Source organism: Ranitomeya imitator, chromosome 5, assembly GCF_032444005.1.
Source record: "Ranitomeya imitator isolate aRanImi1 chromosome 5, aRanImi1.pri, whole genome shotgun sequence".
Lineage (NCBI taxonomy): Eukaryota > Metazoa > Chordata > Amphibia > Anura > Dendrobatidae > Ranitomeya > Ranitomeya imitator.
The window spans coordinates 684,766,809-684,793,077 of NC_091286.1; the positions used below are offsets into that span (position 1 = coordinate 684,766,809).

A 26,269-nucleotide genomic window follows, 5' to 3' on the forward strand; every position below is an offset into this window, starting at 1 on the left:
GAGTGCAGCTCTGGAGTATAATACAGGATGTAACTCAGGATCAGTAATGTAATGCATGTACACAGTGACTGCACCAGCAGAATAGTGAGTGCAGCTCTGGAGTATAATACAGGATGTAACTCAGGATCAGTAATGTAATGTATGTACACAGTGACTGCACCAGCAGAATAGTGAGTGCAGCTCTGGGGTATAATACAGGATGTAACTCAGGATCAGTAATGTAATGTATGTACACAGTGACTGCACCAGCAGAATAGTGAGTGCAGCTCTGGGGTATAATACAGGATGTAACTCAGGATCAGTAATGTAATGTATGTACACAGTGACTGCACCAGCAGAATAGTGAGTGCAGCTCTGGGGTATAATACAGGATGTAACACAGGATCAGTAATGTAATGTATGTACACAGTGACTGCACCAGCAGAATAGTGAGTGCAGCTCTGGGGTATAATACAGGATGTAACACAGGATCAGTAATGTAATGTATGTACACAGTGACTGCACCAGTAGAATAGTGAGTGCAGCTCTGGGGTATAATACAGGATGTAACTCAGGATCAGTAATGTAATGTATGTACACAGTGACTGCACCAGCAGAATAGTGAGTGCAGCTCTGGAGTATAATACAGGATGTAACTCAGGATCAGTAATGTAATATATGTACACAGTGACTGCACCAGCAGAATAGTGAGTGCAGCTCTGGGGTATAATACAGGATGTAACTCAGGATCAGTAATGTAATGTATGTACACAGTGACTGCACCAGCAGAATAGTGAATGCAGCTCTGGGGTATAATACAGGATGTAACTCAGGATGAGTAATGTAATGTATGTACACTGTGACTGCACCAGCAGAATAGTGAGTGCAGCTCTGGAGTATAATACAGGATGCTGCACATTGTTCTTTGTGAAGAATCTAAGTGAATGAATACACTATAAAAGTATCTCTCTGCTCAGGCGATCTCCGTGTGTCAGTCCTTCTTACCTTTCCATTACGGCCAGACACTCTTTTCTCCATGTGAAGCGACTTCCCCGTCGTAACCGGAAGGTCCCGGAGGTGGCGGTAACGGGCGGTGGCGTTTGTCTCCACTCGGTGTCGTCTATGGGGATGGGTGCTGGCCTCATGCTGAGTGTCGCACCTGTAAGAAAAACGTATAAAACTTGATTTTTCCCCAATAAGATGCCCCAACCCTTCCCTCCTTCATTGGGTGCAAAATGGCGACACCTGGGCTGTGGTCCCATGGATTATAGGGGAACTCGTATACGGAGGTCTCCTCTCCAGACCAATATGTACATGGACGGGACAAAGCTGTACATGTGTCCGGGTGGTGCGGATCCTGAGGCGTTAGATCGCCTGCACCAGCTCCGTCCTTGTGTAAGAGAGACGTGCTTCATGACAGGTACTACAACTCCCATCATCCTAATGCATGAGCCAAGGTTTTGCCCCCCTTTTCTTTTTTTTTTTACAGCGGTCTCTTTCGCATTTTACAATGCAGTTTTTCACTTTGCAAGATCTCAACTTGCTTTTGGTGAAAGGAAACCAACAGAGAGCCCACTTTACACCTGGTGATATCGGACGGTTTGAGATTAAGACGGGGCAAAGAGATTTTTATCCTCGGCGAGTTTCCATTCAGTGACAACAATCAGAGCTGCCGAAAACGCTGGAGAAACAACAGGCGCTGGGCGAGGAGAGCAGCGGGAGTGACGGCCGCACCGCTGATCCTCCAGCCTCGCGATGTGATTAGCCGCTGTGATGCTGTGCAGTCCGCATAATTGGGCAGAAATGTGATTTGGGACCCCGCGAGGCGAATCGTGGGCCGGGGAAGGAGTTTCCGAGAAGCAGGCGTAGAGGTGCGGGAAAGTGATGATCCAGGACCACATCCAAGCATTCAGAGTTCAGAGGCTTTTAACCATTTAGTCTTTAACCCTTTCGATACTGACACAACACTGAACACAGCTTTGGTTGTGACTGGAGAATAAGGGCTGTTCCCCATTGTTACCTGGACTCGTCTTCTCCAGCTGGTACCATCGGTAAAAAGCCCTTTTCTTCTGTTCGCTGAGGTCGGATCCTTGCTGGAGCAGCCAGTGAGAAATCCGGCTCTGGCTGATACCTGCGAGGCAAAAGTAAAGACGTGCAATAATGTAAACTAACAAGTGACAGTAGGGATCAGCGAGCATCGGAGCACAGTACAGCATGTGGGGGGCCACAAGTCCCAGCAGCACAGTGAGCACTCGAGCATGGTGCAGCATGTGGGGGCCACAAGTCCCAGCAGCACAGTGAGCATCTGAGCACAGTACAGCATGTGGGGGGCCATAAGTCCCAGCAGCACAGTGAGCATCTGAGCACTGTACAGCATGTCGGGGGCCACAAGTCCCAGCAACACAGTGAGCATCTGAGCACTGTACAGCATGTGGGGGGCCACAAGTCCCAGCAACACAGTGAGCATCTGAGCACTGTACAGCATGTGGGGGCCACAGGTCCCAGCAGCACGGAGTATTTTAGGAGAGAAGTATGCCGATCCTGTGGGGTCCTATGTGTCGGCTGATTCTTACATTCTTATATTCACAGATCTGTCTCCCCGGGGGTCCACACCGGGTCGTTCATCCCCTCGCATACACCGGGCCGTGCTCACCTGTTACTTGTGCAACCACCGCCTGCGATATTCTCCGGTTCGCCAGGAAACCCTTAATTTCTTCTTTTATGACACTGCTGTCCCTCCTGAGACAAGTTAAAGATCAGACATAGTCAGCAGCTATAACAGCCCCCCAAATTATCACACTTCACACTGCGGGGGGGGGGGGGGGGGGGACAATTACCTGTCAGCACAACAGCGAAGACTGTATCCAACTCCTGTCTGAGAGGATCATCACCCAACAACAGCAGAAACAATGACTCCAAGATATACCCTGCATTATACCCCAGAGCTGCACTCACTATACTGCTGGTGCAGTCACTGTGTACATACATTACATTACTGATCCTGAGTTACATCCTGTATTATACCCCAGAGCTGCACTCACTATTCTGCTGGTGCAGTCACTGTGTACATACATTACATTACTGACCCTGAGTTACATCCTGTATTATACCCCAGAGCTGCACTCACTATTCTGCTGGTGCAGTCACTGTGTACATACATTACATTACTGATCCTGAGTTACATCCTGTATTATACCCCAGAGCTGCACTCACTATTCTGCTGGTGGAGTCACTGTGTACATACATTACATTACTGACCCTGAGTTACATCCTGTATTATACCCCAGAGCTGCACTCACTATTCTGCTGGTGCAGTCACTGTGTACATACATTACATTACTGATCCTGAGTTACATCCTGTATTATACCCCAGAGCTGCACTCACTATTCTGCTGGTGCAGTCACTGTGTACATACATTACATTACTGATCCTGAGTTACATCCTGTATTATACCCCAGAGCTGCACTCACTATACTGCTGGTGCAGTCACTGTGTACATACATTACATTACTGATCCTGAGTTACATCCTGTATTATACCCCAGAGCTGCACTCACTATTCTGCTGGTGCAGTCACTGTGTACATACATTACATTACTGACCCTGAGTTACATCCTGTATTATACCCCAGAGCTGCACTCACTATTCTGCTGGTGCAGTCACTGTGTACATACATTACATTACTGATCCTGAGTTACATCCTGTATTATACCCCAGAGCTGCACTCACTATTCTGCTGGTGCAGTCACTGTGTACATACATTACATCAGGGGTCCCCAACTCCAGTCCTCAAGGCCCACCAACAGGTCATGTTTTCAGGATTTCCTTTGCATTGCACAGGTGATGCAATTATTACCTAGGCAAGACTAAGGAAATCCTGAAAACATGACCTGTTGGTGGGCCTTGAGGACTGGAGTTGGGGACCCCTGCATTACATTACTGATCCTGAGTTACCTCCTGTATTATACCCCAGAGCTGCACTCACTATTCTGCTGGTGCAGTCACTGTGTACATACATTACATTACTGATCCTGAGTTACATCCTGTATTATACTCCAGAGCTGCACTCACTATTCTGCTGGTGCAGTCACTGTGTACATACATTACATTACTGATCCTGAGTTACATCCTCTATTATACCCCAGAGCTGCACTCACTATTCTGCTGGTGGAGTCACTGTGTACATACATTACATTACTGATCCTGAGTTACATCCTGTATTATACCCCAGAGCTGCACTCACTATTCTGCTGGTGCAGTCACTGTGTACATACATTACATTACTGATCCTGAGTTACATCCTGTATTATACTCCAGAGCTGCACTCACTATTCTGCTGGTGCAGTCACTGTGTACATACATTACATTACTGACCCTGAGTTACCTCCTGTATTATTCCCCAGAGCTGCACTCACTATTCTGCTGGTGCAGTCACTGTGTACATACATTACATTACTGATCCTGAGTTACATCCTGTATTATACCCCAGAGCTGCACTCACTATTCTGCTGGTGCAGTCACTGTGTACATACATTACTGATCCTGAGTTACCTCCTGTATTATTCCCCAGAGCTGCACTCACTATTCTGCTGGTGCAGTCACTGTGTACATACATTACATTACTGATCCTCCGGTTGCAGGTATGTAACATCCCCGGTCCCTGAGCTCCGCACTTGTCAGTGTTTCCGCGCTGTGCAGACTTTTGGGGTCTTCACCCTTAGACACGGACACACACTGATGCCCCTGCGGTGAGTTCGGCACAGAGGCGACGCTCCGATATCCTACTTCCCCCTCGGCGCCGTCTTACCGGAATTTATCCCCATCTCCGGAGATAATCCCCATTTTGTGCTACACCAGTACAGGAAACCGGGGCGACAGTGATGGATGATGGGAAAGTGTTAATAAAACGGAGAGCAGCCGCAGTGTAGAGCCAGGGGCCAGACTGGTGACACGCCATAAAGCAGCGGCTGCCTGGCAGAGGCTTTTAATGAGTGTCATATCTGATCAGGAGTGTCATAACAGCAGGATGGATGAGGGTAATTCCGGGGAAGGTGTGCGGGCGCCATATGGCATGTGCAAACTTTCATTACTGAGGGGAGGCATAAATCTCAAGTCTTCAGACATAAAGCCGGAGACATAAAATAAGACGGTCGGGGGAGGGGAGGCGTTAAAGAGACAGACATGCCTATTGGTAAATAGTTCAGGAACTATATGGAGCGGAAACGCGAAAACTTCACACACTGTCGCAATAATCGCGCGGTTCTTGCCCATGATCGATGCAATTGACTCCTACGTAAAAATCGTCGCCGTTTATACAATAAGTTAACGGAGACTCCATCAGTGAGCGCATTCAGACAGTCCAATAAGGGGAGTTTGCACCCAATTATTTCCTATCCTATCTCAGTTTGCATCGTCACTTTCCAAAAATATTTTATCTGGTGTAAATGCTGCTGTTCTCCCGAACCCGGCGATGTTTTTCTTTTTTTCCTACGCCTCTGCGTTCCTGAGCTATGGCCCCTCTTATCCTGGTTTATATATCTAGTTTTATTAGCCATGTGGGAGTTTCCTTTTTTGTCTTGCGGTATTAGTTGTTATTCATGTTGCCAAATTCTTCAAAAAATGGCGCATGTGGATCGTGAATTTTTCCACAAAGTCTAAAACTGTTTCATTTCCTGTCTTGAATTGTTTTTGCGACTTTCTAAAGACATAAAATGCATGTTTCGCTAAATGGCGCTAAAATCCTGTCCGGTTGGGGATGGGGGCGGCAACAAATTTTGCAACTTTGTGAATTGATTAAGCGGACAAAAACATTTGGAATCTCTAAACTTTGCCCACAAACTGGAAAAAACAACAACAAGTGAGCATATATAAAATAGAAATAAAAAATGACACGTAGAATAATGAATTTGGTGCAAAGAAACCTAAACGACAAAACTAGACAAAAGAGATGCACAAAGGAAGTGACTAATAGGGGCCACGGAGGGCTTACAGTTGGATTGTCGCTAATTTTACTGTAAGAGGAGATGATCATCAGCTACAACATATTCCTCACCTCAGAGAGCGTTATTAATCAGATTATTCGGATTATGTAGACGGGTTGCTAGGGACAGAAAGCTGTGGTTACATTGTATCCATATATCATTCCTCATCCATCCTGCACTATTAATCAGATTATATAGATGTGTTACTAGGGACAGAAAGCTGTGGTTACATTGTATCCATATATCATTCCTCATCCATCCTGCACTATTAATCAGATTATGCAGATGGGTTGCTAGGGACAGAAAGCTGTGGTTACATTGTATCCATTTCATTCCTCATCTCATCCTGCACTATTAATCAGATTATGCGGATGGGGTGCTAGGGACAGAAAGCTGTGGTTACATTGTATCCATTTCATTCCTCATCTCATCCTGCACTATTAATCAGATTATGCGGATGGGGTGCTAGGGACAGAAAGCTGTGGTTACATTGTATCCATTTCATTCCTCATCTCATCCTGCACTATTAATCAGATTATATAGATGTGTTGCTAGGGACGGAAAGCTGTGGTTACATTGTATCCATATCATTCCTCATCTCATCCTGCACTATTAATCAGATTATATAGATGTGTTGCTAGGGACAGAAAGCTGTGGTTACATTGTATCCATTTCATTCCTCATCTCATCCTGCACTATTAATCAGATTATGCGGATGGGGTGCTAGGGACAGAAAGCTGTGGTTACATTGTATCCATTTCATTCCTCATCTCATCCTGCACTATTAATCAGATTATGCGGATGGGGTGCTAGGGACAGAAAGCTGTGGTTACATTGTATCCATTTCATTCCTCATCTCATCCTGCACTATTAATCAGATTATATAGATGTGTTGCTAGGGACGGAAAGCTGTGGTTACATTGTATCCATATCATTCCTCATCTCATCCTGCACTATTAATCAGATTATATAGATGTGTTACTAGGGACAGAAAGCTGTGGTTACAATGTATCCATATCATTCCTCATCTTATCCTGCACTATTAATCAGATTATGCGGATGGGTTGCTAGGGACAGAAAGCTGTAGTTACATTGTATCCATATCATTCCTCCTCTCATCCTGCACTATTAATCAGATTATGCGGATGGGGTGCTGGGACAGAAAGCTGTGTTTACATTGTATCTATAATTCCTCATCCATCCTGCACTATTAGGGTATGTGCAAACGTTGCAGATTTGCTTGTGGAATTTTCTGTGCGGATTCTGCATCTCTAGGCAGAAAACGAAGGTCAAAATCTGCACATTTTTAATGCGGATTTTGTGCGTTTTTCCTGTGGATATAATGGAATGGGCGCAGAAACGCACAAAGAATTGACATGGTCCTTTCTTAAATCCGCTGCGGATTCCGTGCGGAATTTTCCACACCATTTGCACAGCATTTCTTTTTTCCCACTGAATTACATTGTACTGTAAATCACTTGCGGTTTTGCAGCGTTTCTGCGCGGGGAAAAAAACACTGCGGATCCGCAGTAAATCAGCAACGTGTGCACATAGCCTAATCAGATTATGTGGATTACGCAGACTGGTTGCTAGGGACAGAAAGCTGTGGTTACAATGTATCCATATCATTCCTCATCTCATCCTGCACTATTAATCAGATTATGTGGATTATGCAGACTGGTTGCTAGGGACAGAAAGCTGTGGTTACATTGTATCCATATCATTCCTCAGCTCATCCTCCACTATTAGGGTATGTGCACACGTTGCAGATTTTGCTGCTGATCCGCAGTAGTTTTCCATGCGTTGTACAGTACCATGTAAACATATGGAAAACCAAATCCACAGTGCACATGCTGCGGAAAATTCTGCGTGGAAACGCTGCGGTATATTTTCCGCAGCATGTTAATTCTTTGTACGGAATCCTCAGCCTTTTACACCTGCTCTATAATTGGAATCGGCAGGTGTAAAAACGCAGGTGATATACACACAAAAACTGCACTAAATCCGCAGGTAAAACGCAGGGCATTTTACCTGCGGATTTTGCAGAATCCAGGTGAAAAAACCCGCAATGGAATCCGCAACGTGTGCACATCAGATTATGCAGATTATTCAGAAAAGATGCTAGGGACAGAAAGCTGTAGTTACATTGTATCCATATCATTCCTCATCTCATCCTGCACTATTAATCAGATTATGTAGATTATATAGATGTGTTGCTAGGGACAGAAAGCTGTAGTTACATTGTATCCATATCATTCCTCATCTCATCCTGCACTATTAATCAGATTATGTAGATTATATAGATGTGTTGCTAGGGACAGAAAGCTGTAGTTACATTGTATCCATATCATTCCTCATCTCATCCTGCACTATTAATCAGATTATGCAGATTATATAGATGTGTTACTAGGGACAGAAAGCTGTGGTTACATTGTATCCATAACATTCCTCATCTCATCCTGCACTATTAATCAGATTATATAGATGTGTTGCTAGGGACAGAAAGCTGTAGTTACATTGTATCCATATCATTCCTCATCTCATCCTGCACTATTAATCAGATTATATTGAACTTTAGGAAGGCAAAGTTTGAACAGCTTAGAGATGCCCTTAATCTGGTAGACTGGGACAATATCCTCAGAAATGAGAATACAGATAATAAATGGGAAATGTTTAAGAACATCCTAAATAGGCAGTGTAAGCGGTTTATACCTTGTGGGAATAAAAGGACTAGAAATAGGAAAAACCCAATGTGGCTAAACAAAGAAGTAAGACAGGCAATTAACAGTAAAAAGAAAGCATTTGCACTACTAAAGCAGGATGGCACCATTGAAGCTCTAAAAAACTATAGGGAGAAAAATACTTTATCTAAAAAACTAATTAAAGCTGCCAAAAAGGAAACAGAGAAGCACATTGCTAAGGAGAGTAAAACTAATCCCAAACTGTTCTTCAACTATATCAATAGTAAAAGAATAAAAACTGAAAATGTAGGCCCCTTAAAAAATAGTGAGGAAAGAATGGTTGTAGATGACGAGGAAAAAGCTAACATATTAAACACCTTCTTCTCCACGGTATTCACGGTGGAAAATGAAATGCTAGGTGAAATCCCAAGAAACAATGAAAACCCTATATTAAGGGTCACCAATCTAACCCAAGAAGAGGTGCGAAACCGGCTAAATAAGATTAAAATAGATAAATCTCCGGGTCCGGATGGCATACACCCACGAGTACTAAGAGAACTAAGTAATGTAATAGATAAACCATTATTTCTTATTTTTAGTGACTCTATAGCGACAGGGTCTGTTCCGCAGGACTGGCGCATAGCAAATGTGGTGCCAATATTCAAAAAGGGCTCTAAAAGTGAACCTGGAAATTATAGGCCAGTAAGTCTAACCTCTATTGTTGGTAAAATATTTGAAGGGTTTCTGAGGGATGTTATTCTGGATTATCTCAATGAGAATAACTGTTTAACTCCATATCAGCATGGGTTTATGAGAAATCGCTCCTGTCAAACCAATCTAATCAGTTTTTATGAAGAGGTAAGCTATAGACTGGACCACGGTGAGTCATTGGACGTGGTATATCTCGATTTTTCCAAAGCGTTTGATACCGTGCCGCACAAGAGGTTGGTACACAAAATGAGAATGCTTGGTCTGGGGGAAATTGTGTGTAAATGGGTTAGTAACTGGCTTAGTGATAGAAAGCAGAGGGTGGTTATAAATGGTATAGTCTCTAACTGGGTCGCTGTGACCAGTGGGGTACCGCAGGGGTCAGTATTGGGACCTGTTCTCTTCAACATATTCATTAATGATCTGGTAGAAGGTTTACACAGTAAAATATCGATATTTGCAGATGATACAAAACTATGTAAAGCAGTTAATACAAGAGAAGATAGTATTCTGCTACAGATGGATCTGGATAAGTTGGAAACTTGGGCTGAAAGGTGGCAGATGAGGTTTAACAATGATAAATGTAAGGTTATACACATGGGAAGAGGGAATCAATATCACCATTACACACTGAACGGGAAACCACTGGGTAAATCTGACAGGGAGAAGGACTTGGGGATCCTAGTTAATGATAAACTTACCTGGAGCAGCCAGTGCCAGGCAGCAGCTGCCAAGGCAAACAGGATCATGGGGTGCATTAAAAGAGGTCTGGATACACATGATGAGAGCATTATACTGCCTCTGTACAAATCCCTAGTTAGACCGCACATGGAGTACTGTGTCCAGTTTTGGGCACCGGTGCTCAGGAAGGATATAATGGAACTAGAGAGAGTACAAAGGAGGGCAACAAAATTAATAAAGGGGATGGGAGAACTACAATACCCAGATAGATTAGCGAAATTAGGATTATTTAGTCTAGAAAAAAGACGACTGAGGGGCGATCTAATAACCATGTATAAGTATATAAGGGGACAATACAAATATCTCGCTGAGGATCTGTTTATACCAAGGAAGGTGACGGGCACAAGGGGGCATTCTTTGCGTCTGGAGGAGAGAAGGTTTTTCCACCAACATAGAAGAGGATTCTTTACTGTTAGGGCAGTGAGAATCTGGAATTGCTTGCCTGAGGAGGTGGTGATGGCGAACTCAGTCGAGGGGTTCAAGAGAGGCCTGGATGTCTTCCTGGAGCAGAACAATATTGTATCATACAATTATTAGGTTCTGTAGAAGGACGTAGATCTGGGGATTTATTATGATGGAATATAGGCTGAACTGGATGGACAAATGTCTTTTTTCGGCCTTACTAACTATGTTACTATGTTACTATATAGATGTGTTGCTAGGGACAGAAAGCTGTAGTTACATTGTATCCATATCATTCCTCATCTCATCCTGCACTATTAATCAGATTATATAGATGTGTTGCTAGGGACAGAAAGCTGTGGTTACATTGTATCCATAACATTCCTCATCTCATCCTGCACTATTAATCAGATTATGCAGATTATATAGATGTGTTACTAGGGGCAGAAAGCTGTGGTTACATTGTATCCATATCATTCGTCATCTCATCATGCACTATGAATAAGATTATGCAGATTATATAGATGTGTTACTAGGGACAGAAAGCTGTGGTTACATTGTATCCATATCATTCCTCATCTCATCCTGCACTATTAATCAGATTATATAGATGTGTTAGGCAGGGGTCCCCAACTTCAGTCCTCAAGGCCCACCAACAGGTCATGTTTTCAGGATTTCCTTTGCATTGCACAGGTGATGCAATTATTACCTGGGCAAGACTAAGGAAATCCTGAAAACATGACCTGTTGGTGGGCTTTGAGGACTGGAGTTGGGGACCCCTGTGTTAGGGTACCGTCACACTATACGATTTACCAACGATCACGATCCCCCCCGGGTAACCAGGGTAAACATTGGGTTACTAAGCGCAGGTCCGCGCTTAGTAACCCGATGTTTACCCTGGTTACCAGCGTAAAAAAAACAGAACATACTTACATTCCGGTGTCTGTCCCTTGCCGTCTGCTTCCCGCACTCACTGACTGCCGGCCGTAAAGTGAAAGCTCTGCTTTCACTTTACGGCCGGCAGTCAGTGAGTGCGGGAAGCAGAAGGCAAGGGACAGACACCGGAATGTAAGTATGTACTGTTTGGTTTTTTTTACATTTACGCTGGTAACCAGGGTAAACATCGGGTTACTAAGCGCGGCCCTGCGCTTAGTAACCCGATGTTTACCCTGGTTACAAGCGAACGCATCGCTAGATCGGTGTCACACACACCGATCCAGCGATGACAGCGGGAGATCCAGCGACGAAAGAATGTTCCAAACGATCTGCTACGACGTACGATTCTCAGCAGGATCCCTGATCGTTGCTGCGTGTCAGACACAGCGATATCGTATGGATATCGCTGGAACGTCACGAATCGTACCGTCGTAGCGACAAAAGTGCCACTGTGTGACAGTACCCTTACTAGGGACAGAAAGCTGTGGTTACATTGTATCCATATCATTCCTCATCTCATCCTGCACTATTAATCAGATTATGCAGATTATAGAGATGTGTTACTAGGGACAGAAAGCTGTGGTTACATTGTATCCATATCATTCCTCATCTCATCCTGCACTATTAATCAGATTATGCAGATTATATAGATGTGTTACTAGGGACAGAAAGCTGTGGTTACATTGTATCCATATCATTCGTCATCTCATCCTGCACTATTAATCAGATTATGCAGATTATATAGATGTGTTACTAGGGACAGAAAGCTGAAGTTACATTGTATCCATATCATTCCTCATCTCATCCTGCACTATTAATCAGATAATGCAGATTATATAGATGTGTTGCTCTGGACAGAAAGCTGTGGTTACATTGTATCCATATCATTCGTCATCTCATCCTGCACTATTAATCAGATTATGCAGATTATAGAGATGTGTTACTAGGGACAGAAAGCTGTGGTTACATTGTATCCATATCATTCCTCATCTCATCCTGCACTATTAATCAGATAATGCAGATTATATAGATGTGTTGCTATGGACAGAAAGCTGTGGTTACATTGTATCCATATCATTCCTCATCTCATCCTGCACTATTAATCAGATTATGCAGATTATAGAGATGTGTTACTAGGGACAGAAAGCTGTGGTTACATTGTATCCATATCATTCCTCATCTCATCCTGCACTATTAATCAGATTATGCAGATTATATAGATGTGTTGCTATGGACAGAAAGCTGTGGTTACATTGTATCCATATCATTCCTCATCTCATCCTGCACTATTAATCAGATTATGCAGATTATATAGATGTGTTACTAGGGACAGAAAGCTGTGGTTACATTGTATCCATATCATTCCTCATCTCATCCTGCACTATTAATCAGATTATGCAGATTATATAGATGTGTTACTAGGGACAGAAAGCTGTGGTTACATTGTATCCATATCATTCCTCATCTCATCCTGCACTATTAATCAGATTATGCAGATTATAGAGATGTGTTACTAGGGACAGAAAGCTGTGGTTACATTGTATCCATATCATTCCTCATCTCATCCTGCACTATTAATCAGATTATGCAGATTATATAGATGTGTTACTAGGGACAGAAAGCTGAAGTTACATTGTATCCATATCATTCCTCATCTCATCCTGCACTATTAATCAGATTATGCAGATTATAGAGATGTGTTACTAGGGACAGAAAGCTGTGGTTACATTGTATCCATATCATTCCTCATCTCATCCTGCACTATTAATCAGATTATGCAGATTATATAGATGTGTTACTAGGGACAGAAAGCTGTGGTTACATTGTATCCATATCATTCCTCATCTCATCCTGCACTATTAATCAGATTATGCAGATTATATAGATGTGTTACTAGGGACAGAAAGCTGTGGTTACATTGTATCCATATCATTCCTCATCTCATCCTGCACTATTAATCAGATTTGTATTTGTATATTCAGACGGCGATACATATGTGGGGAAGTGGAGTGCTGCGATTCGGATGCAGCGCTGCCATAGTCAGATTTCACTTACGCGCAATTAATCGCATTCTGCGATATGTTTGTGTCCACAGTAAGTGGCTGTAATGCCGGAGTAAAATTATCTAAAGCCCAATAACGAAGTTACATTAATTACGACTCACGCACCCGCGTTCTCTATGCCAATTGCAGCTGGGCGGCCCAAAGTAACCGGTGCACCGCAGCGTCCGCACCGAGCGCGGCGAATTGCTAAGTTACAGAGCGAGAGCGCTTAATTAAACAATGGAATGATATACAGCTGCAGTAAAGGCCACAACTGAATTTTAATCTGTTTTCTAATTAAAAAAAAGAAATGAGAAATTTCTAAACCAATTACGGCGCTCGGCAGAGAGAGCGCTATTTGTTTAGCAAACGGATCTATAATGCGAGCGGTGCCGCCTGCGTTACAATATCAGCGGGTCGGGCGCTCGTTCCAGGCGACACACATGGGGTGCAGATTCATGATCATTTAAAGGGAACACGCACTAAAAAGTGATCTGACAATTCCGCAATGTCCCTGCTCTCCATTCTGGATAACATAGGCTTAAACGGGTTGTCCAACTTACAGGAGGTTGATCAACTTTGGGGACTTTTTGTTTTTTTTAATTGCATGTATTTGGGGCTAAAAATTTGTTTTGAAATTAGTTTTCATTCAAAATCTTGCACAGTTTGGCTTTTACAGGCTCCTTGTTTCCCTGCACTTCGATGTGGTCTGTGGTCGTACCCCAGCTGATAGGAGCTCAGAAAAGAGTTACAACCCAATTACACAAATTATTTTTAATCCTCTATACTTGCATTTAAGTAAAAAGAAAAAGAAAATTTGTTTCCAAAGGTATCAATTCCTTTAAATTAGAGAGTCTCTAAAATAAATAATGGACAAAGATCCATTGACACAGGACGGGCCGCTCTGGTAATCCCCACCAAGACCAGAAGTGAGGATGCCCGGTTTATCAGGTCTCCGGACTGCTGAGGCTTGTGATCTGCGGCAGCAGTCGGGTGACTGAAGGGGAACGTCAATGCATGTGCTCCGCAAGACGACTCAATCCCGTCAACTTGACCACTGCAGCCATCATAAGAACGGGAAGGTATCACTTCTGTATTTGGTGGAGACCACCGACCCCGGACTGTGGAGAGGGTCGGAAGCAGGCATTTTATCTAAGTAGGACAACCCCTTTAAGTGGTTTAAAGACCAGTTCCCGTTTCGGTCACTCACAAACTAATTTTCAAAGTTTTGTCCCTCCCAGTTTTCCTTTTGTGGATAGAGGTAAATTCTTGGTGCAGTCTGGGAGTAGATCTGAAGAAAATATTATTTATTTATATATATATATATATATATATATATATATATATATATATATATATATATATATATATATATATATATATGTATATATATATATATATATATATATATATGTATATATGTATATATGTATATATGTATATATATATATATATATATATATATATATATATATATATATATATATATATATATATTATTCCAGATCTACTCCCAGACTGCACCGATAATTTACCAGAAAAAGGAGCTATTTATACAGAAAAAGGAGCTATTTAATTTATGAAATAGCTCCTTTTCACTACAAACGGTGTTCTGCCTCCAATTTTTCTAGATTTTTATAGTTGAGGTTTGGTATATGCCTGGGGGACTCTGCACCCGGACTCTTTTTTTGTGCTGCTCTAATTTTCTTCTATATATAGAGGGCCGGACGGCGAGGGGAGGGCGAGGGGCGGGCCGGAGGGCGAGGGGTGGAGGGCCAGGGCCGGAGGGCGAGGGGCGGGGGGCCAGGGCCGGAGGGCAAGGGCCGGAGGGCAAGGGGCGGTCCAGAGGCTGAGTACCGAGGCGGAGGGCGAGGGCCGGAGGGCGAGGGCCGGAGGGCGAGGAGAAAGAGATGAGGGGCGGGAGGGGGTGGGGGGGGCAGAGAGACAAGGGGGGAAAAAAAAAGTAATAATACACAATTCTGTATAGGCATTGGATTCACGACTTCCACCCCAGGATAAAGCGCTGTCCACTGGTAGCACTACAAAGGACTGGCCGGTGCGCCCCACCTACGATAACTATTTAATACAATATTCAGCTGACAGTAAGTTCAGGGCTTCCTAGGAAGCTTTGGGGTGATGCAGAACAGAGCTTTCAGCAAAAATCTGATTGGTCCAAGTTTGCAACATGGGCTGAGAACCAGTGTCCTCTACAAAACTAGAACTGCGCTGGTCCTGGCCACTGATGTCAGTCCTGAAGGGTCCCAGATGTGATTTAGTCACCGGAGACCGAACGTGGTGTCAGAAGCATTACAGATCAAATAGTGAAGCAAACACAATTAGAGGCAGATCTGCTCAGATATACGGCTTCTTCTCGGGCAAGGCTCCAATAAGGAATCACAAATGAGGCCAACGTCTCCTGTAACTGAGGCCAGACACCGAGGGGATCACATTATGGGGACGCAACGGTGCCGAGAGCCAAGAAGAAGACTATCAATATTCCATCTAAACGGAAAAAACAAATATCCCACTAAATATGAGCAAGTGTGAGTCGTCCTCTAGTCAAGCTGTTTCTTAATGGGGTTGTCAGGTCAGAAATAAAAACCAAAAAACAAACTTAAAATGCCACTTCGCAGGTAGACTGCCGGTCTCTCTACTACTTTGTCACTGACATCGGACTACTGCAGTCAATCACTGGCTGCAGAGGTCACACGTCCGTCTGGACCAATTGGAAGCTAGTTCTATGCCGGCTCCAACGGTAAAGTATTGATTAATTCTAATCTGTCGGTCCAGACTGATTAGGAAATACACAGACTAGCAGGGAATCCAAGCAGGAGAGGACGCCTCAAGGGCGCGAGACTTTTGGTAAATTTCTTACAGCTGACCTCCATACACACGTAGCAAAAGACAAAAGGATTTGGGAAACATCTTTACGTTGCAGAGAATTAATGGGTATGGAGACAAGAAGCAGCTGTTAGATTTTGAGATTGTAAGTGAACGCCCCGCACCAACCTCATGAGCTCCTCGACCTTGTCGTCTATGTCTAGATCCTCCTCGGAAGCCTCGAAGCTGTACGACCTCGGGCCGATGCTGTTGGTGTGGTAGCGCGTCGGGGACAGCTTGCCGTTGGAGATCGGGAGCCGCTCGCTGCTCTCTCGCCCGTTCTGATTGGTAGTGCAAGGTTGCGGGGAAGTGTCGCAGCTGTTGCTGGGTGAAGGGGACATGCCACAATGGAGGGTCTGTGTGGAGATGGTGGCGGTGGAGGACGATGCGGGGACGTTGTTGGTGCTGTTGCTGTAGGTGCTGCTGCTGCCGTAGTTGGTTCTCCTTCCAAACTTATCGATGTGTTCTTGGTCCAGCCGCTCTAACGTCTCCAGGGCGTGGAGGATCTCGTGTTTGGTCATTCCCGTGCGTCGGAGGCGCTGCAGCAGGTCTATCTGCTCTATGGTAAACCTAGGCTCATCGGTGTAATGGGACATGGTTTCTGGCAGACTGCAAAACAAGAGACAAAACATGTCAGTAAGAATTATTTTGTTACAATGTATCAGTGCAGGTAAAAGGTAATGATCTGGAGAAAACAGAGGATTGTCAGGACTCGATACATCTATGTAATATAGGATGGATGTGAGGTCAGTGTGTCTCTCCCAGTAATATAGGCTGGATGTGAGGTCTGTGTGTCTCTCCCAGTAATATAGGCTGGATGTGAGGTCTGTGTGTCTCTCCCAGTAATATAGGCTGGATGTGAGGTCTGTGTGTCTCTCCCAGTAATATAGGCTGGATGTGAGGTCTGTGTGTCTCTCCCAGTAATATAGGCTGGATGTGAGGTCTGTGTGTCTCTCCCAGTAATATAGGCTGGATGTGAGGTCTGTGTGTCTCTCCCAGTAATATAGGCTGGATGTGAGGTCTATGTGTGTCTCTCTCAGTAATATAGGCTGGATGTGAGGTCTGTGTGTCTCTCCCAGTAATATAGGGTGGATGTGAGGTCTGTGTGTCTCTCTCAGTAATATAGGGTGGATGTGAGGTCTGTGTGTCTCTCCCAGTAATATAGGCTGGATGTGAGGTCTGTGTGTCTCTCCCAGTAATATAGGGTGGATGTGAGGTCTGTGTGTCTCTCTCAGTAATATAGGCTGGATGTGAGCTCTGTGTGTCTCTCCCAGTAATAAAGGCTGGATGTGAGGTCTGTGTGTCTCTCCCAGTAATATAGGCTGGATGTGAGATCTGTGTGTCTCTCCCAGTAATATAGGCTGGATGTGAGGTCTGTGTGTCTCTCTCAGTAATATAGGCTGGATGTGAGGTCTGTGTGTGTCTCTCTCAGTAATATAGGCTGGATGTGAGGTCTGTGTGTGTCTCTCAGTAATATAGGCTGGATGTGAGCTCTGTGTGTCTCTCCCAGTAATATAGGCTGGATGTGAGGTCTGTGTGTCTCTCCCAGTAATATAGGCTGGATGTGAGGTCTATGTGTGTCTCTCTCAGTAATATAGGCTGGATGTGAGCTCTGTGTGTCTCTCCCAGTAATATAGGCTGGATGTGAGGTCTGTGTGTCTCTCCCAGTAATATAAGCTGGATGTGAGGTCTGTTGGTCTTTCCCAGTAATATATGCTGGATGTGAGCTCTGTGTCTATCCCAGTAATATAGACTGGATATGAGGTCTGTGTGTCTCTCCCAGTAATATAGACTGGATGTGAGATCTGTGTGTCTCTCCCAGTAATATAGGCTGGATGTGAGGTCTGTGGGTCTCTCCAGTAATATAGGCTGGATGTGAGGTCTGTGTGTCTCTCCAGTAATATAGACTGGATATGAGGTCTGTGGGTCTCTCCCAGAAACATATTTCAAAAACCTGACCTGCACATCCAAACAGACTCAATGTGAACAGGTGCTGAACCCAGAGTCGCCACCTCGTATATAGTTAAGTAAATAAGGCAGCACACTGCAGCGCTAAAACATGCAAACTTGAAAACACAAAATTTGAACTGCATTACTGCACTAGAAATATGAAAAATGAGAGCTTTTAGCGCATAAAAATGGCCAATTTTATGTGTACCTGGTAGCCCCTTTACGGCATCTCTCTTATACCAGGTCCTAAACTTGCCTTACCTCGCTGAGAATAAACGTCGCCATCTGAATGGGTACCTGTGAAACCTCTTCCTAGACTAAAATTCTCCCTCTCTGTGGAGGGGTATTGGACCTGCCGTAATTAAAACACCTGAAGCTAGGAGGTGGAGTGCACGATCAGAAGGCTAGAGAATACATTTCAAAAACCTGATCTGCACATCCAAACATAGACTGAGTGTGAACAGGTGCTGAACCTAGAGTCGCCACCTCGTATATAGTTAAGTAAAAAGCTAAAAGCTCTCATTTTTCATATTTCTAGTGCAGTAATGCAGTTCAAATTTCGTGTTTTCAAGTTTATATGTTTTAGCGCTGCAGTGTGCTGCCTTATTTACTTAACTATATACGAGTTGGCGACTCTGGGTTCAGCACCTGTTCACACTGAGTCTATGTTTGGATGTGCAGGTCAGGTTTTTGAAATGTATTCTCTTGCCTTCTGATCGTGCACTCCGCCTCCTAGCTTCAGGTGTTTTAATTACAGCAGGTCCAATACCCCTCCACAGAGAGAGAGAATTTTAGTCTAGTAAGAGGTTTTCACATGCACCCATTCAGATGGAGACGTTTATTCTCAGCGAGGTAAGGCAAGTTTAGGACCTGGTATAAGAGAGATGCCGTAAAGGGGCTACCAGGTACACATAAAATTGGCCATTTTTATGCGCTAAAAGCTCTCATTTTTCATATTTCTAGTGCAGTAATGCAGTTCAAATTTCGTGTTTTCAAGTTTGCATGTCTCCCAGAAATATAGGCTGGATTTAAGCTCTGTGTCTCTCCCATTAATATAGGCTGGATGTGAGGTCTGTGGGTCTCTCCCAGTAATATAGGCTGGATGTGAGGTCTGTGGGTCTCTCCCAGTAATACAGACTGGATGTGAGATCTGTGTGTCTCTCCCAGTAATATAGGCTGGATGTGAGGTCTGTGTGTCTCTCCAGTAATATAGGCTGGATGTGAGGTCTGTGTGTCTCTCCAGTAATATAACCTGGATGTGAGGTCTGTGGGTCTCTCCCAGAAATATAGGCTGGATGTGAGCTCTGTGTCTATCCCAGTAATATAGGCTGGATGTGAAGTCTGTGTGTGTGTCCCCAGTAATATAGGATGGATGTGAGGTCTGTGTGTCTCTCCCAGTAATATAGGCTGGATGCGACGTCTGTGGGTCTCTCCCAGTAATATAGGCTGGATGTGAGGTCTGTGTGTCTCTCCTAGTAATATAGGCTGGATGTGAGGTCTGTGTGTCTCTCCCAGTAATATAGCCTGGATGTGAGGTCTGTGGGCTGGATGTGAGGTCTGTGTGTCTCCCCCAGTAATATAGGTTGGATGTGAGGTCTGTGTCTCTCCCACTAATATAGGCTGGATGTGAGGTCTGGGTGTCTCCCCCAGTGATTTAGGCTAGATGTAAGATCTGTCTCTCTCCCAGTAATATAGGCTGGATGTGAGGTCTGTGTCTCTCCCAGCAATATAGGTTGGATGTGAGGTCTGTGTCTCTCCCAGTAATATAGGTTGGATGTGAGGTCTGGGTGTCTCTCCCAGTAATATAGGCTGGATGTGAGATCTGTCTCTCTCCCAGTAATATAGGCTGGATGTGAGATATGTGTGTCTCTCCCAGTAATATAGGCTGGATGTGAGGTCTGTGTCTCTCCCAGCAATATAGGTTGGATGTGAGGTCTGTGTCTCTCCCAGTAATATAGGTTGGATGTGAGGTCTGTGTGTCTCTCCCAGTAATATAGGTTGGATGTGAGCTCTGTGTGTCTCTCCTTGCGGAGAGTGACATGTCAAGCCTGAGATGTCAAGGTCAAAAGACTTAAGCCTTGCAATGCTCCTCTGTGAAATATGCAAACTGTCTGTACAGAGAGGTAGAGGACTAGAATGGTGATGAAAGAACGTGCTTGGATAACATGCTATCTAAGCAAGCTTGGGGGTCATCCGGGTATCTTGGGTGTGGTCGGATAATATATTGGAGTCCCTGTGGCAGTAGACAGCCGCAGCACATGCCGGTTTGGCAACTCCCACATGTGCGGCGGCTAACGCTACAAAACATGCAGCCGCATGGACTCGAATATATTGTCAGAGCACACCCAAGATACTCGGACAACCCGAGAGCGTGCTGAGATAGCACGTTATCCGAGCACATTAGCTCATCACTAGACTACAAACACTTGTGCCACCTGTAGTAAGTAGTAATCCTAAGGGTACCGTCACACAGTGCAATTTTCATCGCTACGACGGTACGATCCGTGATGCTCCAGCATCGTAACAATAGCGCTCCAGCGTCGTAGACTGCTGTCACACTTTGCAATCTACGACGCTGGAGCGATAATTTCATGACGTATGTGCGATGTAGAAGCCGTTGGTTACTATGCGCACATCGTATACGATATATGTTACACCATGCGATCATGCCGCCACAGCGGGACACTAGACGACGAAAGAAAGTTTCAAACGATCTGCTACGACGTACGATTCTCAGCGGGGTCCCTGATCGCAGGAGCGTGTCAGACACTGCGATCTCGTAACTATATCGCTCGAACGTCACGAATCGTGCCGTCGTAGCGATGAAAATTGCACTGTGTGACGGTACCCTAAGAGGCAATAGCGATCCTCTAACGAGACTTGCCACATGAGTTAGGATAAAAGCCAAAATCTCAATTTGCAGAGTGTTTCGGTGTACTGCCTCTCATCAGTGCAAAATGTGAGATCTGGTTCTTTGCCCTGATAAAGTGGTAACAGGCGTACCATAGCCTTCCAGCTGCCATTTGTAATAATGAGGGGGGAGAACAACGAGCCATCAGGAGCGCTGACAGATTTTTTAACATTTTTGTAGATCACCCTGCTAAGACAGACGTGTACGGCTGCAAAATGGTAGAAAACTTTTAATGAAGACTATTTAGAAAGTCTATGTCTAGATTCTCCTCGGAAGCCTCGAAGCTGTACGACCTCAGGACTCAGCTGTAAAGTGTTACCCCTCCTAATACTGCTCATAACCCTTCCAGAGTGCCGCCACGCTTGTGCGTCCTCCATGCACCATCCGGTGTGAAAAGTGTCAGACGGCAGCAGAAGCGTCAATGGCCCCGACATTGGGGACTTCAGTTATGATGAAAAAATGAGCAGACAACACATTATTGTCCCCCCCCTTCCCGTATTGTGTATGCAGGGCTCAGGCTGATTAATGATCGCTTGGTAATTGCTTTACAACAAAAGGGAAAAGGAAAAGTAAACACTTCAGACAACGAGCAAATATTATTAGTTTCCATAAAGGAAGATAAACTCCCGGTATATTATACTTCACAGCACAGGAATGTGGGCACGGGAGTAATACGGGCAGCTGACAAACGGGCAGGAAAAGGGGTTGCCTGGGCAGATAAAACACTAAAAGGGCGCTCACCAAACTCCTCCAGACAGCGGTGATGTAATGTGCCCCCTCCATACACCTCTGATGTAATGTGTCCCCTCCAGACAGCTGTGATGTAATGTGTCCCCTCCATACACCTCTGATGTAATGTGTCCCCTCCATACACCTCTGATGCAATGTGTCCCCTCCAGACAGCTGTGATGTAATGTGTCCCCTCCATACACCTCTGATGTAATGTGTACCCTCCATACACCTCTGATGCAATGTGTCCCCTCCAGACAGCTGTGATGTAATGTGTCCCCTCCATACACCTCTGATGCAATGTGTCCCCTCCAGACAGCTGTGATGTAATGTGTCCCCTCCATACACCTCTGATGCAATGTGTCCCCTCCATACACCTCTGATGTAATGTGCCCCCTCCATACAGCTGTAATGTAATATGTCCCCTCCATACACCTCTGATGTAATGTGCCCCCTCCATACCATACACCTCTGATGCAATGTGTCCCCTCCATACACCTCTGATGTAATGTGCCCCCTCCATACAGCTGTAATGTAATATGTCCCCTCCATACACCTCTGATGTAATGTGCCCCCTCCATACCATACACCTCTGATGCAATGTGTCCCCTCCATACACCTCTGATGTAATGTGTCCCCTCCATACACCTCTGATGTAATATGTCCCCTCCATACACCTCTGATGCAATGTGTCCCCTCCAGACAGCTGTGATGTAATGTGCTCCCTCCATACAGCTCAGATGTAATGTGTCCCTCTCCATACAGCTCAGATGTAATGTGTCCCCTCCAGACAGCTGTGATGTAATGTGCCCCCTTCATACAGCTCTGATGTAATTTGCCCCCTCCATTCAGCTCTGGTAATGTGTCCCCTCCAGACAGCTCTGATGTAATGTGTCCCCTCCATATAGCTGTAATGTAATCTGTCCCCTCCTTACACCTGATGTAATTTGCCCCCTCCATATACCTGTGATGTAATGTGTCCCCTCCAGACAGCTGTGATGTAATGTGCTCCCTCCATACAGCTCTGATGTAATGTGTCCCCTCCATACACCTCTAATGTAATGTGCTCCCTCCATAAAGCTCTGATGTAATGTGTCCCTCTCCATACAGCTCAGATGTAATGTGTCCCTCTCCATACAGCTCAGATGTAATGTGTCCCCTTCATACAGCTCTGATGTAATTTGCCCCCTCCATTCAGCTCTGGTAATGTGTCCCCTCCAGACAGCTCTGATGTAATGTGTCCCCTCCATATAGCTGTAATGTAATCTGTCCCCTCCTTACACCTGATGTAATTTGCCCCCTCCATATACCTGTGATGTAATGTGTCCCCTCCAGACAGCTGTGATGTAATGTGCTCCCTCCATACAGCTCTGATGTAATGTGTCCCCTCCATACACCTCTAATGTAATGTGCTCCCTCCATAAAGCTCTGATGTAATGTGTCCCCTCCAGACAGCGGTGATATAATGTGTCCCTCTCCATACAGCTCAGATGTAATGTGTCCCCTCCATACAGCTCAGATGTAATGTGTCCCCTTCATACAGCTCTGATGTAATTTGCCCCCTCCATTCAGCTCTGGTAATGTGTCCCCTCCAGACAGCTCTGATGTAATGTGTCCCCTCCATATAGCTGTAATGTAATCTGTCCCCTCCTTACACCTGATGTAATTTGCCCCCTCCATATACCTGTGATGTAATGTATCCCCTCCAGACAGCTCTGATGTAATGTGCCCCCTCCATACAGCTGTAATGTAATATGTCCCCTCCATACACCTTTGATGTAATGTGTCCCCTCCATACACCTCTGATGTAATCTGTCCCCTCCATACAGCTCTGATGTAGTTTGCCCCCTCCATACACATAATCTCCCGATACCAGCCCACACAATATATTATAATTAAGGAAAAGCAGTGGTGCATCATGGGAAGTGTTCACTTTACAGGCTCTACCCCAGGGAGAGGATGAGTTCTGGGCTCCTGGGGTTGAGAGGGTCCTGGATTTTATATTTACTTAAGATGCCAAAATAAAAATTGAAAAAAGAGGAAATTGACGGAGGAAGAAAAAAGGAAGACGAGCTGAACATCCTCTACACACACACACATTAATGAGTACACCCCCCCCCCCCTCCCCGGCTTATTATACAGTCACAGTAGCTTATATATAGCAGCCGCTGCTTACAATAGAAGCATTAGGAATCTCATTGTCTCATTGCCAAGGACATGGGGGCCGCCTCGCATCAGGGCACTCCGAGAGCACAAAATTTAGCCTCCTTTTCAGCTCGGCAAAAAGGTCCCGAATCTGAACCCGAGTTGCTGGGTATTTCTGAAGTTCCAGGTGTCAAGGATCATTTGTGTGCTTTTCTTTCTTTGTTGAGATAAGTGTATTTGGAGGCTAATAATAATAATAATAATAATATTAATAAAAAAAAAAGCTTGGCTTGAACAGGCTTTTTTGTTTCCTTGCTGGCTGCAGAATGAGTCAACTGAATCTTGTCAGTGAGCTCATTCTGATGGTAGGCTCCTCTAAGCAGCTGATTGTGAGCCTGTGCGTCCACATAATCTATGAGCAGAGAAGGGGTCGCACATGCTCACAGGGACATCGAGGACCCCAACTCTCATGATCAGTTTGTGTCTTAGCGGGCGGCCCCTAGAGATTATAGATTTATCACCGCACTTGTGGATCGTGCAGATCTATGGTTTATTGGACGACCCCATTAAAGGGTGCTGTACATGGCTTGTCGAAAGGCTTGGGGATGCCTAAAGCCGCCTGCGCCATACGTCTCCATCTACTTCTTGGGCGTCTTCACAACAGTCAATCCTGAGCTACATGATAATTAGTAACACAAGCTTACAATTATTTACCCCAGGAGGAACCGAACCGGAAAATCTCCCTCGCATAGATCACACAACATGATGGAGAGCGCTGATGGGCAGAGGTGGCGGGCGTGGGGCAAGCTTCATACACAGGTGTGATGTCAGGAGTGTGAATGGCGGACGTCTCCCTGGGTATTGGGTATGGAGGCGCTGAAGGAAGCAACCAGGCAGAAAATGAAGGCAGCCACGCGGAACACTTAATAAAGGAGCATTTGTTTAAACAGTGGAGAAGTCATTTACAAACAACCTGTACAAATGCCGATCCTGGTGCCCGATGCCTTATCTGCTCCCAGTAATTCCTGTCATTACAACACTGCTAATGGGTCCCTGCAGAGCTACTGAATGAGAGGGGGCAGCTCTCCATTAATGCCCCACTCCTCCCAACTGGGGAGCAGAACAGCTCGAGGCCGCCACACTCCTCTCCTCCAAGGGACAGAACAGCTCGAGACAGCCACACTCCTCCACTCCGAGGGGCAGAACAGCTCTCCATTAATGCCCCACTCCTCCCAACTGGGGAGCAGAACAGCTCGAGGCCGCCACACTCCTCCCCTCCAAGGGACAGAACAGCTCGAGGCCACCACACTCCTCCCCTCCAAGGGACAGAACAGCTCGAGGCCGCCACACTCCTCTCCTCCGAGAGACAGAACAGCTCGAGGCCGCCACACTCCTCCCCTCCAAGGGACAGAACAGCTCGAGGCCACCACACTCCTCCCCTCCGAGGGGCAGAACAGCTCGAGGTCACCACACTCCTCCCCTCCGAGAGACAGAACAGCTCGAGGCCGCCACACTCCTCTCCTCCGAGAGACAGAACAGCTCGAGGCCACCACACTCCTCCCCTCCAAGGGACAGAACAGCTCGAGGCCGCCACACTCCTCTCCTCCGAGGGGCAGAACAGCTCGAGGCCACCACACTCCCCCCCCTCCAGGGGCAGAACAGCTCGAGACCATCACACTCCTCCCCTCCGAGGGGCAGAACAGCTCGAGGTCACCACACTCCTCCCCTCCGAGGGGCAGAACAGCTCGAGGCAGCCACACTCCTCTCCTCCGAGGGGCAGAACAGCTCTCGATTACTGCCCCACTCCTCCCCTCCGGGGTCCAGAGCAGCTTGAGGCCAACACACTCCTCCCCTCCGAGGGGCAGGACAGCTCTCGATTACTGCCCCACTCCTCCCCTCCGGGGGCCAGAACAGCTCAAGGCCGCCATACTCTTCCCCTCCGAGGGGCAGAACAGCTCGAGGCCGCCACACTCCTCCCCTCCGAGGGGCAGAACAGCTCGAGGCCACCACACTCCTCCCCTCCGAGGGGCAGAACAGCTCTCGATTACTGCCCCACTCCTCCCCTCCGGGGGCCAGAACAGCTCAAGGCCGCCACACTCTTCCCCTCTGAGGGGCAGAACAGCTCGAGGCCATCACACTCCTCCCCTCCGAGGGGCAGAACAGCTCGAGGCCACCACACTCCTC

The 26,269-nt window shown here is 45.7% G+C and overlaps 1 protein-coding gene across 4 annotated transcripts in view; it reads right to left on the reverse strand.

The window, feature by feature from the left end:
• Positions 1-26,269, reverse strand: part of HMBOX1 (homeobox containing 1) — a 106,344-nt gene that overhangs the window by 17,694 nt on the left and 62,381 nt on the right. For all 4 annotated transcript variants that reach the window (XM_069728403.1, XM_069728402.1, XM_069728401.1 and 1 more), the window contains exons 3-6: positions 16,480-16,959; positions 2,633-2,718; positions 2,000-2,110; positions 985-1,138 (exon numbers count right to left, since the gene is read on the reverse strand). In XM_069728403.1, the coding sequence (XP_069584504.1) occupies positions 985-1,138; positions 2,000-2,110; positions 2,633-2,718; positions 16,480-16,959 (831 nt within the window). The remainder of the gene's footprint in view (positions 1-984; positions 1,139-1,999; positions 2,111-2,632; positions 2,719-16,479; positions 16,960-26,269) is intronic.